This window comes from Bubalus kerabau, chromosome 4 (assembly GCF_029407905.1).
Source record: "Bubalus kerabau isolate K-KA32 ecotype Philippines breed swamp buffalo chromosome 4, PCC_UOA_SB_1v2, whole genome shotgun sequence".
In the NCBI taxonomy this organism is placed as follows: Eukaryota; Metazoa; Chordata; class Mammalia; order Artiodactyla; family Bovidae; genus Bubalus; species Bubalus kerabau.
This window is the reverse complement of record NC_073627.1, coordinates 73,174,655-73,186,872: the sequence shown is the minus strand read 5'-3', so window position 1 is coordinate 73,186,872 and position 12,218 is coordinate 73,174,655. Positions and strand designations below refer to the sequence as shown.

Here is a 12,218-nt window from a genome sequence, read left to right as displayed (position 1 = left end):
GAGTTTCCATAGCTCAGGAGACCCTGAACCAGCATCTTTGCAGGGAGCCTCCTGTGCTTGGCACCCCCTGGGGCGGACAGAGGGCAGCAAAGTCTAAAGAATAGTAGGCTGGGCGTCCAGAGACAGTTCTAGTCCAGGAGACCTTGTACAACCCTATGAACATTTTCAACACGGATGATGAGAGGTTGGGTGAGATGGCCACTGAGGTCTAGAGTATGGCCATTCTCTGCTGGGGCCTGGGGAATCCTTCTTACCCCTTCTATGATCCTGACCGCACCCCGACTCCTGTCAGATCCTAAAATGCTGTGTTGATGCTGTCTGTTCCTTAAAGGGTGTCATGAAGGGGTCCTACACTGAGCTAGATCCATGTGGCTCCTTGGCTCACCTCTTAGCCACCCCTCAGGTGAGCAGTCCCCTGCTCTTAGGTACCAAAGAGGAGTAGCGTCTGTCCCCTGTACCAGCTCCAGGAGATGAGTCTCCATAATTCTGGTGATTTCTTGCATCCTCAGAGGCAGAATGTCTGCCAACAAAGGGTGAAGTGGGCGGAAGATGCTTTGTAATGTCATGCAGGGAATGAGCAGTTTCTGACCCGGTTCCTTGACTGTGTGACCTTGAACCTGACCGAGGCATCATGTCCTCCGAGCAGCTGGCAGCAGATCAGCACCTCTTGGGAGCTGTGAGGGCTGAGATGGGAGTTTCTGTAGAGCAGAGGCACCTGCAGCTGTGGGGGCACAAGAGACCTGAAAGAGTGCCACCCACTTCCCACCCAGGTGGGCAGCAGCCCACACCCCGAGAGGCCGGCCCGGCCAGGGTCGGGTCACGCTGCAGAAGTTCAGCTGCAACTTCTCTTTCCTTAGGCTGCCTGCTGGATTTCCTGAAGACGGATGAAGGTAGCCAACTGTCCCTCTCAAGGCTGATTGACATGTCGGCCCAGGTTTGTGAGCACCAAGTGCGGTGATCCAGGCCCCTGGGCCCTGTCCTCTGCCCTTGTGGCTCAGCGAGATCAACTCTTTGGAGGCTCTGTCCATTAGATTTAGGCTGGCCTGTGAGAGACAAAAAGCCCAAGTCATCATAGCTTCAGTGTGTAAGCACCAGAGGCGGGCAGTCTGGGGCCGCAGTGGAGCTGCCCCTCAGAGTCACAGGGACCCAGGTTTCTTCCACCCACTGGGTCTTAATAGATCATCTTCCCACCCAGGAAGCCTGCTCATGCTTTAGCACCTTGTCCTCCTCAGCCAGGAGGAAGAAGTGGGATGGAGGGGGCAAATCGCACCCCCTCCCTTTAGAGCCAAGTGCTGGAAGTCACTCACTACACTTGCTCTCCCAGCCCCCTGGCCACCTGTCACCTGCCCGCACCTAGCTGCAAGGGAGCTTGGGAAATGTAGTCTTTCTCCTAGGCAGCCATGAAGGTTCTATTGGTGAGGACCAGAGGAAGAAAGGATGGTGTGGGGAACCCAGAAAGTCCCCACGAATTCCACGTCATATGGCAGGTCAGCACTTTGTGGTGACCTCCTCCATCCTCAGATGGTGCCAATCAATGCCTTCTGTAGACTCGGACATCATGAGGTGAGGAGCAAAATGAAGAGGAAGGAAACGTTCCTCCCGGGGGACTTTAGCTGAGGATTCTAACTGGCAGCAAAGCACATCTGGTGGCCCTGGGTGTGTGTCTGTTGAAACTGGAACTCTCAGAAGAAGAGCTCCGGTCTGTGGTCAGCCCGTGAGACGCAGAAACACACACACACATCCTGTTGGAGGGAGGTACCCTCCCCTATCCCACACCACCCCCACCCCCCTCCAAGTCGTTATCTGCTATTAGTATCAGGGCAGGAACTGAGGTCACCGTGCCTTTTTTCCACCCCCTTTTTTCCACTGAGGTGCACACAGGCTGGGTTGAACAGGATGGTGAGGTGGTCTCGGAAAACTAAGCCTAGTAACTGGTTTCAAACCACAGCTCAGTGATAAGCCTGCCCACTCCCTTTTTTCCCCTTCTTTTCCTTTTCTCACTCGTTGTCAATGATCTCTGTCAATCCTTCAGGAAATCTTGGGTCCCCTAGAGGCAAAGGATATAAACCTGAGTTTATAAGTTCAGTTCAGTTCAGTCGCTCAATTGTGTCCAACTCTTTCTGACCCCATGGACTGCAGCATGCCAGGCTTCCCTGTCCATCACTAATTCACTGAGTTTACTCAAACTCACGTCCATCAAGTTGGTGATGCCATCCAGCCATCTCATCCTCTGTCATCCCCTTCTCCTGCCTTCAATCTTTCCCAGCATCAGGGTCTTTCCCAATGAGTTAGTTCCTTGCATCAGGTGGCCAAAGTATTGGAATTTCAGCATCAGTCCTTCCAGTGACTATTTAGGACTGATTTCCTTTAGGATGGACTGGTTGGATCTTCTTGCACTCTAAGGGACTCTCAACAGTCTTCTCCAACACCCAGTTCAAAAGCATCTATTCTTCGGTGCTCAGCTTTCTTTATAGTCCAGCTCTCACATCCATACATGACTACTGAAAAAATCATTGCTTTGACTAGATGGACCTTTGTTGGCAAAGTAATGTCTCTGCTTTTTAATATGCTGTCTAGGTTGGTCATAACTTTTCTTCCAAGGAGCAAGCATCTTTTAATTTCATGGCTGCGGTCACCATCTGTAGTGATTTTGGAGCTCAAAAAAATAAAGTTTGTCACTGTTTCCACTGTTTCCCCATCTATTTGCCATGAAGTGATGGGACCAGATGCCATGATCTTAGTTTTCTGAATGTTGAACTTTAAACCAACTTTTTCACTCTCCTCTTTCACTTTCATCAAAAGGCTCTTTAGTTCTTTGTTTTCTGTCATAAGGGTGGTGTCATCTGCGTGTCTGAGGTTACTGATATTTCTCCTGGCAATCTTGATTCCAGTTTGTGCTTCATCCAGCCCAGCATTTCTCATGATGTACTCTGCAAATAACTAAGTTTATAAGTCGATGTGGCCAAGAATCTGAAGGTTAGGAAAGCAGAAAAGCAGAACCTTCCAGGTGAACAGCTTCTAAAACATTCTGATCACGCTAATGCCTTGCTCTGTGTACAAGCATACACACACGTGTGCACACTCTGCCTTCTGGGTGCTCCTTATCTTGCTCTACAGCATGAAGTGCAAAGCTCCCCTCCAGCCGCAGCCCGTGTGCCCCACTTTGCAGCCACACGGCAGCTCCCCCTGTCCTGTCACACCTTGGAACCTTCACCCCGCCTGGCTCTGATGCAGAGGGTGGCCTAAAGTCCTTTCTCTCCCTGAGGGGGACTGGCCTTCACTGTGGGGCCCCCTCCCACAGATTGCAGAAGGAATGGCGTACATCGAGCAGATGAATTCAATCCACCGGGACCTGAGAGCGGCCAATATCCTGGTGTCTGAGGCCTTGTGCTGCAAAATTGGTGACTTTGGCTTGGCCCGGATCATCGACAATGAATACACCGCCCAGGAGGGTGAGCAGCATCCCAATTCCCCAGTCCGCCTTGGACTTCTTGTGGTGCAAGTCTGACCTTACTCCCAACTAGTTCAGCATTTCCCTGACGTGCTCTGCAGACCACAGGTGCCTCAGGAGGAATGACTATGTGAGAGTAGGTTTAGAGAGTCCTCTTGGAGATTCCCAGCCCATAGCAGCATAATAGAGGCGGTGAGAAGGCAGCAGCTAAGGAACAGTGCACATATGTTTCACGTTGTGTCTCCTGAAGTCACTGGAACCCCAGAAACTTTTTCCACGTAGGTTCTGTTAACCTCTCATAGAACCAGGGGTTCACAGAGCAGACTTTAGAAAACACTGCCCTAAACGCCTGCCTGCTCAGTCACTTCAGTCATGTCCAACTCTTTTCGACCCTATGGACTGTAGCCCACCAGGCTCCTCTGTCCATGGGATTTCCCAGGCAAGAATACTGGAGTGGGTAGCTATTCCCTTCTCCAAGGGATCTTCCTGACCCAGGGATTGAACCCAGGTCTCCTGCATTGGAGGCAGATTCTTTACTGTCTGAGCCAACAGTAAAGGAGAGCCCAACTAAGGCAAGGACAAGTTAAATGACTTGCCCCAGTCATGGGTTCCTGTTAGTAAACAAGGCTAATGGGAGGTGGAAACGACCTCTTCAGTCCCAGGTGGAAACACATGCTGGTCGCCCAGTGAAGCCAATTTAGGCAAAGACACAAAGCGGGAGATGGGGGTGGTATTTGTCCTTTGGTGCTGTGGACCCCCAGGGTCTTCACACTCCTGGTCATGCGTCCTATGGGTCTGAATGACTCCCTGGGTGCATTTCTGTCTGATATAGTGACCCAGGCATCACCAGGCAGGGCAGGGGCTGGGGGAGAAAGAGCAAGGAGTTGGGGGTGTGGAGGAAGTCAGTCATGGCCTCATGAAGCTGCTCATGGCTTTCTTGCAGGGGCCAAGTTCCCCATTAAGTGGACCGCCCCAGAGGCCATCCATTTTGGGGTGTTCACCATCAAAGCGGACGTGTGGTCATTTGGAATCCTCCTGATGGAAATTGTCACTTATGGGCGTGTGCCCTACCCAGGTAGGCAGCTGTGTCCTGCAGCGACCCTCCCGGCTCAGGGCCGTCCTGAGACGGCTGTGATGGCAGATGTCCCATCCTCAGGGCCTGGGGCTGCCCACCTGCGTGTCAGAATGGAGCCCCATGGTTGAAACTGAAACCCAGGTGTGCCGCTCTGGGGGTGGAGCGGGGCTTCCCTCCCTCCCCTCAGCATTGCTCTTGGAAACAGGACTGTGTCCCCTGCATCCAGCAGAGGTCAGTGAGCCCACAAACCTGGAATTCAGTTAAGGTTGGGATCTGAATTCAAATCTCTTCCAGTTAGTTTGCCCTCAGTTGAGTGGCCAAGTGGTCCCTCCCTTGGCCTTCACCGTGGGTACAGCCCCCGAACCTCCATCCCGAGAGTCAACCTCCAGGCCGATCTGAAGGGCTTGGGCCCTTAGCAGCCTATGGGAGGGGCTGGGGCCTGTTCACCAAGCACCTGCTTGGTGAGTGATGCTCACCTGTGTGCCTGACAGCCCCAGGTAAGCAGGTAGCACCCCATCCAGGAGGAACTGCCCTGCACTGAGATTATCTACACTGTTCTCAAAGCAATAAAAAATAAATAGAGGGATGCGTAAAGGTGGCACCAACCGGGCTGAGGGCAGAGACAGCGGTGGATGCCTCGCGGGCCCCCGCCGGTCCTCAGCCACGTCCCTTCCACCTCCAGGGATGAGCAACCCCGAGGTCATCCGCAACCTGGAGCGCGGCTACCGCATGCCCCGCCCAGACTCGTGCCCGCCTGAGCTGTACAACGGCATCATCGCCGAGTGCTGGCGCAGCCGGCCGGAGGAGCGGCCCACCTTCGAGTTCCTGCAGTCAGTGCTCGAGGACTTCCACACGGCCACAGAGGACCAGTACGAGCTGCAGCCCTAGGCCCGCGTGCAAAACTGTCTGGCCTCAGCCCCAGATGCACCGAAAGGCGGGGAGCTGTCCGCACGCCCATTTCTCAGATGAGGAAACTAGAGGCAGCTGGGTCACGGCCTGGACTTTGGAGCAGGATCCAATCGCAGCGCCACACCTCTCCGGCTGAGCGCCCCTAGGCGACTTAGCCTCTTAGCGCCTCTTCACACTGGCAGAAAGGGGATGAACCACAATAGAACCTACCTCGCATGTTCCTCACGAGGATGACCCGGTGACGAGGATGACACACTCCTCGGTGTCCGTCATCACGTCACAGAAGGCTCCCTGTGCTGGCACCAGAAACGAGGAGTCGGCCACCGGCGACCTGAGTCCAGCGACTCTCACCTGACACAGACTGCGCTCAGCACTTTGGGACTTTTCGGAAATAAAGTCGCGAGACCTGAAGTTTCCCGTGTCGTTCTTGGCGACAAGCCTGGACATCGCATACCTGCCATTCGTGGTTGTATGAGTGGTGCCTCTAGGGGCTCGCAGAGGGCACTGGGTTTCAAGAGGAAATCGAGGACCCCAGCCCCAAGACAAGGGCGCCATCTCTGCCTTTTACGGCAGCTAGAGTAGCGCCAGCAGGTGGCACTCTCACCTCAGACATCCTCAGCCTCCAGGTCTGAGTTGGGTAACAGTGAGAAGGGGGTTTGCTCAGCAGTGGCGCATGCAAGGGAGGCGAGCAAGCCCCGGGCTCTGGGTCCCTGGACCGGGAGCATAAACAGGTGACTTGGGGATGGTAACACCAAGGAACGTTCCAGGCGCCGCACTGTTCATTGAAGCTCCCCATTTGTCATGTTTTTGTTTTATTTATGCTAGATTTTACTTCTTTGAGCTGTTAGGTTTACAGAAAAATGAATGAAAAGTATAGAGAATCCCTATTTAACCCCTCATCCCGCCCCGCCCCCAACTTTCCCTACTGTTAACATCTTGCAATTGTAGCTATACATTTGTAAGGACTGATGAGCCAATACATTATTATTACCTGAAATCCATAGTTTACCTGTGTGGCTTCTCAGGTGGCGCAGTGGTAAAGAACCCATCTGCCAATGCAGGAGATGTAAGAGACATGAGTTTGATCCTTGGGTTGGGAAGATGCCCTGGAGGAGGGCATGGCAACCCACTCCAGTATTCTTGGACAGCGGAGCCTGGTGGGCTACAGCCCATGAGGTCGCAAAGAGTCGGATACATCTGAAGCAACTCAGCATACAGTTTACCTTAGGATGCACTCTTTGCCTTGTGTTCTGTGAGTGTGGACCTATGTATACTCCCATGCCATCGTACAGGGTTACAGAATAGCTTCACTGTCATTCCCTGGGCTCCACCTGTTCTTCCCTCCCACCCTCCCCCAAACCTCTGGCCAACAACTTGCCGTGTTTCAATTCCTCTGATCCTGTGACAGTCTGAACTGAACAGAGCTTCATAATCAGTCCATATTTATTGGGTATAAAGAGAGAGGTCTCCAGTGTTCTTGCCTGGAGAATCCCAGGAATGGGGGAGCCTGGTGGGCTGCCATCTATGGGGTCACACAGAGTCGGACACGACTGAAGTGACTTAGCAGCAGCAGCAGCAGATCCTATGATCTTTGTTTTAGAGATGAGGAAACCTGGGGCACAGAGAAAGTAAGTAACCAACCCAAGACCACACAGCTAGTAAATAGCGGAGTAAGGACTCACCACTCTTAACCATTCTTCCAGGAATATTCTGTCCAGATGTCTCAGACCATGCTCCCTCGAAGCCTTGGGCCTCCATGCTGGGCTCTCAGGAGAAGGAGGCTCACAGTAGACTAAGTGGCTGGGAGAAAGCCCACCTACCTCAAGCACAGCAGCCCCTCTTGCCTCTGGCTCACAAGCTCAGAGGCCTCACAAGGGTTATTTGAACAGAGTATGACTTTTAAATTGTTTTGAAAATCAATCATTTAGCCCAACCCTCACTCCATTCTCACCCTCTCACGAGTGGACACTGAGGCCTAAATAAGGACTCAGAGTCACACCAGGTCCATAGACTGGGGCCAGGGTCTGGTCCTGCCTCTGCCCACCCCAGCTCACCCGCTTTCCTGAAGGGCAGATTGTAGTTTATTGAAGGCTTTTGTTTTTGAAAACAGACATCTTTGTGTGTGTATGAAGTTGCTCAGTCGTATCCGACTCTTTGAAACCCCATGGTCTGTAGCCCACCAGGCTCTTCTGTCCATGGGATTTTCCAGACAAGAATACTGAAGTGTGTTGCTCTTTTCTCCTCCAGGGGATATTCCCAACCCAGGGATCAAACCCATGTCTCCTGAGGCATCTGCATTGGCAGATGTGTTCTTTACCACTGAGCCACCTGGGAAGCCCTTCTTGTATTTGAGAATTCTCCAAATCAGATTAATTAGCTCCCTGGAAAAACCTCATTTCTTAACCATGGCAAAAGAGCTATTCACTTGATGGAACAGAATCCAGAGCCTTTAAAACATTACTCACAGGACCTCCCTGGTGGTCCAGTGGTTAAGACTCCAGGCTTCCACTGCAGGGGGCGAGGGTTCAATCCCTGGTCCAGGAACTAAAATCCCACATGCCCTGGGGCACAGCCAAAAGAACAGTAAGCCAATATTTTTTAAAAAGTTACTAATGAGAATGGGGCCCCCAGGGCAGAGCACTTGACAGTTTACAGAGGGGTCCCCGGCTCTACGCAGCCTCTCAGATGTCAGCCGCCTGAGTGGCCGCCGGGTTCCTCCTAGTCCTGAACGAGGGGAGGTGGCAAGGCTGACGGTGCCACTCACCATCACATCACTGCAGGGGAGGGGCCGGAGCGCTGACCCTGGCTTCACGCCCAGCACTTGAGGGATCCAGCAAATAGCACTGAGGTGAAAAGCGAGGATTGGGGTGGACCCAACTCGTGCAGGGCCAGCTAAGTGGCCGTGTGGGGGGCTATCCTCTGAATAAGGATAAGCAAACCGCTCCGAGAGGATGACAGGAAGGTTTTGTGAGCGCCTGGTGGAAAAGCAAGGAGGAGAAATATCTGGTGCTGGTGGGACCACGGGCTAGATGGAGTCTCATCCTTGAGACAATAACTGTGGTCCCCGGAGAGGTGAGGTGGCCAGAGTCCTTGCCCATGAGATGGGGATTCTGTTGATAACTCACGGGGTGACAACTCCACCTGACAGCAGCCAAGAACATAAAAATAGCCATCAGGGAGTGTCCAGAAGATACTGGGGAAAATTAAAATTTCTGGGCAGAATGGTGGGTGTGTGGAAAGATCTGGCTGGCACCTGCAGGGACTTTTTGACCTTTCAGTTCCTCCTTGGCCATGAAGGGCTCCAGCGATGAGGAAGACAAGAATCTGCTCCCAAAGGGCTCTTAAATACACCTCAGTCGTGGGAGCGTGTGTCTCACATCCATTGCTGTGATCACAGCGAGGATGCTGGAGCAGTGCTGCACACCTTTGTTACCTGCCCGGTGCCACGCTCCTACTTCAGTTTGTGCCACATGACACCTGCCAGATGACAACCTCAGAACCCATTCTGTTACTAGGCCCCTTTGTAGATGAGAAAACCTCGTCTGTGAGAGGTAAGGTCACCTGCGGAGCTCGGGCATCGGGGACGCAAGCCCAGGTGAGCCTCAGTGCAGAGCCCATTCCAGTGGGGAGTTCCTGGGAGAACGAGGAGGTTAGGCTTTGCTGGAGGCAGAGCTGGCGCTGCCCCAGACCCATCCACAGGCTGGGCCCAGACCCCTGTGGCCTCGTTCCCGGGCCACTTGTCCATTGTGCTGTGGAAGGACAGGCTTCGGAGGAACCAGGAAGTGTTCACTCCACCTCTTGGATCTGCCTCTTACTGGCTGCCAAACCCCTGGCCAGTTACTTAGCCTCTCTTGGCCTCAGTTGCACTGTCTTTAAAATGGACACAAACATACTAGCTCACAGGGAAGCCAAGGGTAAGCTGAGATAATGTGCATGAAGCTTCGGGTATGGGTTGTATGTGCGGTAGGAGGTCAGCACACAATCGCTCCCCCACCTGCCGGGGGCCCAGTACAGACAGCATCTCCCTGGGGTCACGTGGGGGTCAGTGTGGGAGCCCAGCCTGCTCACCCCCAGCCCCTCCGACGTGGGGGTCAGTGTGGGAGCCCAGCCTGCTCACCCCCAGCCCCTCTGCCTCTGTTTCAAATCAGTTTGGCCCCTGGGCCACCAGGTTCCTGTGGGTAGCAGAGGCTGACAGGGCTGATGGGAGCCAGTCCCAAGGGGTCTGAAGGCAGATTACTGAGGACTGATGAGGTGAAGGGGACAACTGCCCATAAGCTGACAGCATCGCTGTGAGGAAGGAGGGCAGGAGGGCAGGGGGTCCCTAATCTTGGCCTGATGTCTCCTGGAAGGAGGAGGGTCCCCTCTGGGGGTGCCTCTGCTGGAGCATTTCCTTTTAGGCCAAGGTCACTCTGCAGGCTCTTGGTTAAAATTAACCTCTTGCTCATCGCTCTGGACTGAATGGCCTTTTCCATGAGCCACCAGGACTTGGCCTTTCATGGATGAGCTGGGCTGTGTGCCCTCCGCTCTCCAGAGAGAAGTGGAATCTGTGGCCTCTGTTCTGGAAACTGGACAAGAGGGGTGGGGCATGTGCATATGATGCTGTGCATATGCACACATGGGCTGGCCTGCACGCATGGGTAGCTAAGCAGACCAGGGCACCTGGTGTGTGCTAAGCTGCTTCATTAATGTCCAACTCTGTGCAACCCTATGGACCATAGCCCACCAGGCTGCTCTGTCCATGGGATTCTCCAGGCCAGAATACTGGAGTGGGTTGTCATGCCCTCCTCCAGGGAATCTTCCTGACCCAGGGACTGAACCTGTGTCTCTTAAGTCTCCTACATTGGCAGCCAGGTTCTTTATCACTAGTGCCACTTGGGAAGCAGGGCACCTGGGGAAGAGACAAGTTAGACTTGCACAAGCTTCTTGCCATTGGCCTTATTTCTTGGTTGTGTTATTTCTTTCTTACTCATTTTTAGCCCCTAGATTTGAACAGTTGACCTACTGCACCCCATGCACCACACACGAGATTAAGAAAAATACGCAGTGCCTCTTGAATCCCAGATGACCCATGGAGACTCATTGAGTGAGCAAATGATACAGCAAAATGCAGAAAGCTTTGGCCAGATGGTCCCTTCTGTTGAGCTGGGCTGTGTCTTTTTCCCACTGTGTCCACAGCCCTTGGCACAAAGCTGGAAGCATAGAAAGTCCTTGGTGGGTATTTGTCAAATACATGAGTGAATGGGAACAAGTTGCTGTTTTGCTCTTTGCCCACATCCCAGAGATAGTAACATGTTAAAGTCAAAATGAGGCACCCAACTGGGGCTCAGGCAAGGATGGTTTGAGCCACATCAGAAAGGGGCTGAGGCTAGGAAGAAAAGAGCCAGTGGTTGAGGCTCTGGAGGCTGGAGTCCTGCTCAGCCAGGAGGCCTTTGCAAGTCAGCTGACACCTTGAGCCTGAGTCATCTCTCATCAGCTGCACCCACTAACTGGGTCCTTGCCTGAGCAGATGAGATAGTCAATACCTCTCCTGTCCCTCACAGAAAGCCTGGTACATGGCAGGCATTCAACAGAAGAGTAACTGTTAATGCTAGTACCAGATATCTACCAAAGAAAGGTGGGCTAAACTTCCAGAAGCAAAGGATGAGGTGGGTTGCTGCTAATCCTGCAAAGGGGACTTCCCTAGTAGCACAGTGGATAAGCATCCGCCTGCCAATGCAGGGAACGGGGGTTTGACCCCTGGTCTGGGAAGATTCAATATGCTGAGGAGCACCTAAGCCCATGTGCCACAATCACTGAGCCCTCAACAAGAGTGGCCCCCACTCACCACAACTAGAAAAAGCCCATGCGAAGCAATGAAGACCCAGTGCAGCAAAAACAAATAATTTTTTAAAAATCCTGCAAAAGAAAGCCTCAGGAGGGACATGAATGAGTTAAGAGTGTCAGACAAGGGGAAATTTTTGCAGTAGCTGTATAACAAAGGAAAGAAAACTTGAGTCCTTCCTATTTCTAGGGCTTCCCTGGTGGCTTGGATGATAAAGAATCTGCCTTCAGTGCAGGAGGCCTGGGTTGGACCCCTGGGTCGGGAAGATCCCCTGGAGAAGGAAATGGCTAGTCACTCCAATATTCTTGCCTAAAAAAATTCCATGGACAGAGGAGTCTGGTGGGCTACAGTCCACAGGGTCGTAAAGAGTTGGATACGACTGAGCGACTAACACTTTCCTGTTTCTAAACAACCAAAAGACTAGTGGACAAACAGTGGACATGAGTACTGGACAGAAAGTGAGTGAAGTTGCTCAGTCGTGTCCGACTCTTTGTGACGCCATGGACTGGGGCCCACCAGGCTCCTCCATCCATGGAATTTTCTAGGCCAGAGTACTGGAGTGGGGTGCCATTTCCTTCTCCAGGGGATCTTCCCAACCCAGGGATCGAAGCCAGGTCTCCAGCATTGCAGGCAGACGCTTTACCGTCTGAGCCACCAGGGAAGCTAATAACATAGGCAAGGTTGCCTGATCACAGCAGTAAGTGGAAAAGTGAAAATTAAATAGGTAATCAATATTTTTGCCATCAGAATGGCAAAAATAACAATATTGCTCATTTCTGATGACAATGTAGGAAACTAGTTACCTTCATCTAGTGTTGACAAGAGTGTTATTTGATTTAAAAAAATGTTCTGGGGAGCATTTTCGGCAGCACCATGCAAAATCTGGGATGCTTGTACTCAGTGGTGAAGTAATTGCACTTCTAGAAAATGATGGTACACTAAGACCTAACCCTAACCCTCCT

General features: G+C 52.5%; 1 protein-coding gene across 2 annotated transcripts in view; it reads left to right on the top strand.

The window, feature by feature from the left end:
* BLK (BLK proto-oncogene, Src family tyrosine kinase) overlaps positions 1 to 5,840 on the top strand; it is a 51,903-nt gene extending 46,063 nt beyond the window's left edge. For both annotated transcript variants that reach the window (XM_055580174.1, XM_055580175.1), the window contains 4 exons: positions 858 to 934; positions 3,302 to 3,452; positions 4,395 to 4,526; positions 5,209 to 5,840. In XM_055580174.1, the coding sequence (XP_055436149.1) occupies positions 858 to 934; positions 3,302 to 3,452; positions 4,395 to 4,526; positions 5,209 to 5,414 (566 nt within the window). In that variant the 3' untranslated portion in view covers positions 5,415 to 5,840. The remainder of the gene's footprint in view (positions 1 to 857; positions 935 to 3,301; positions 3,453 to 4,394; positions 4,527 to 5,208) is intronic.
* The last annotated feature ends 6,378 nt before the right edge of the window (positions 5,841 to 12,218 follow it).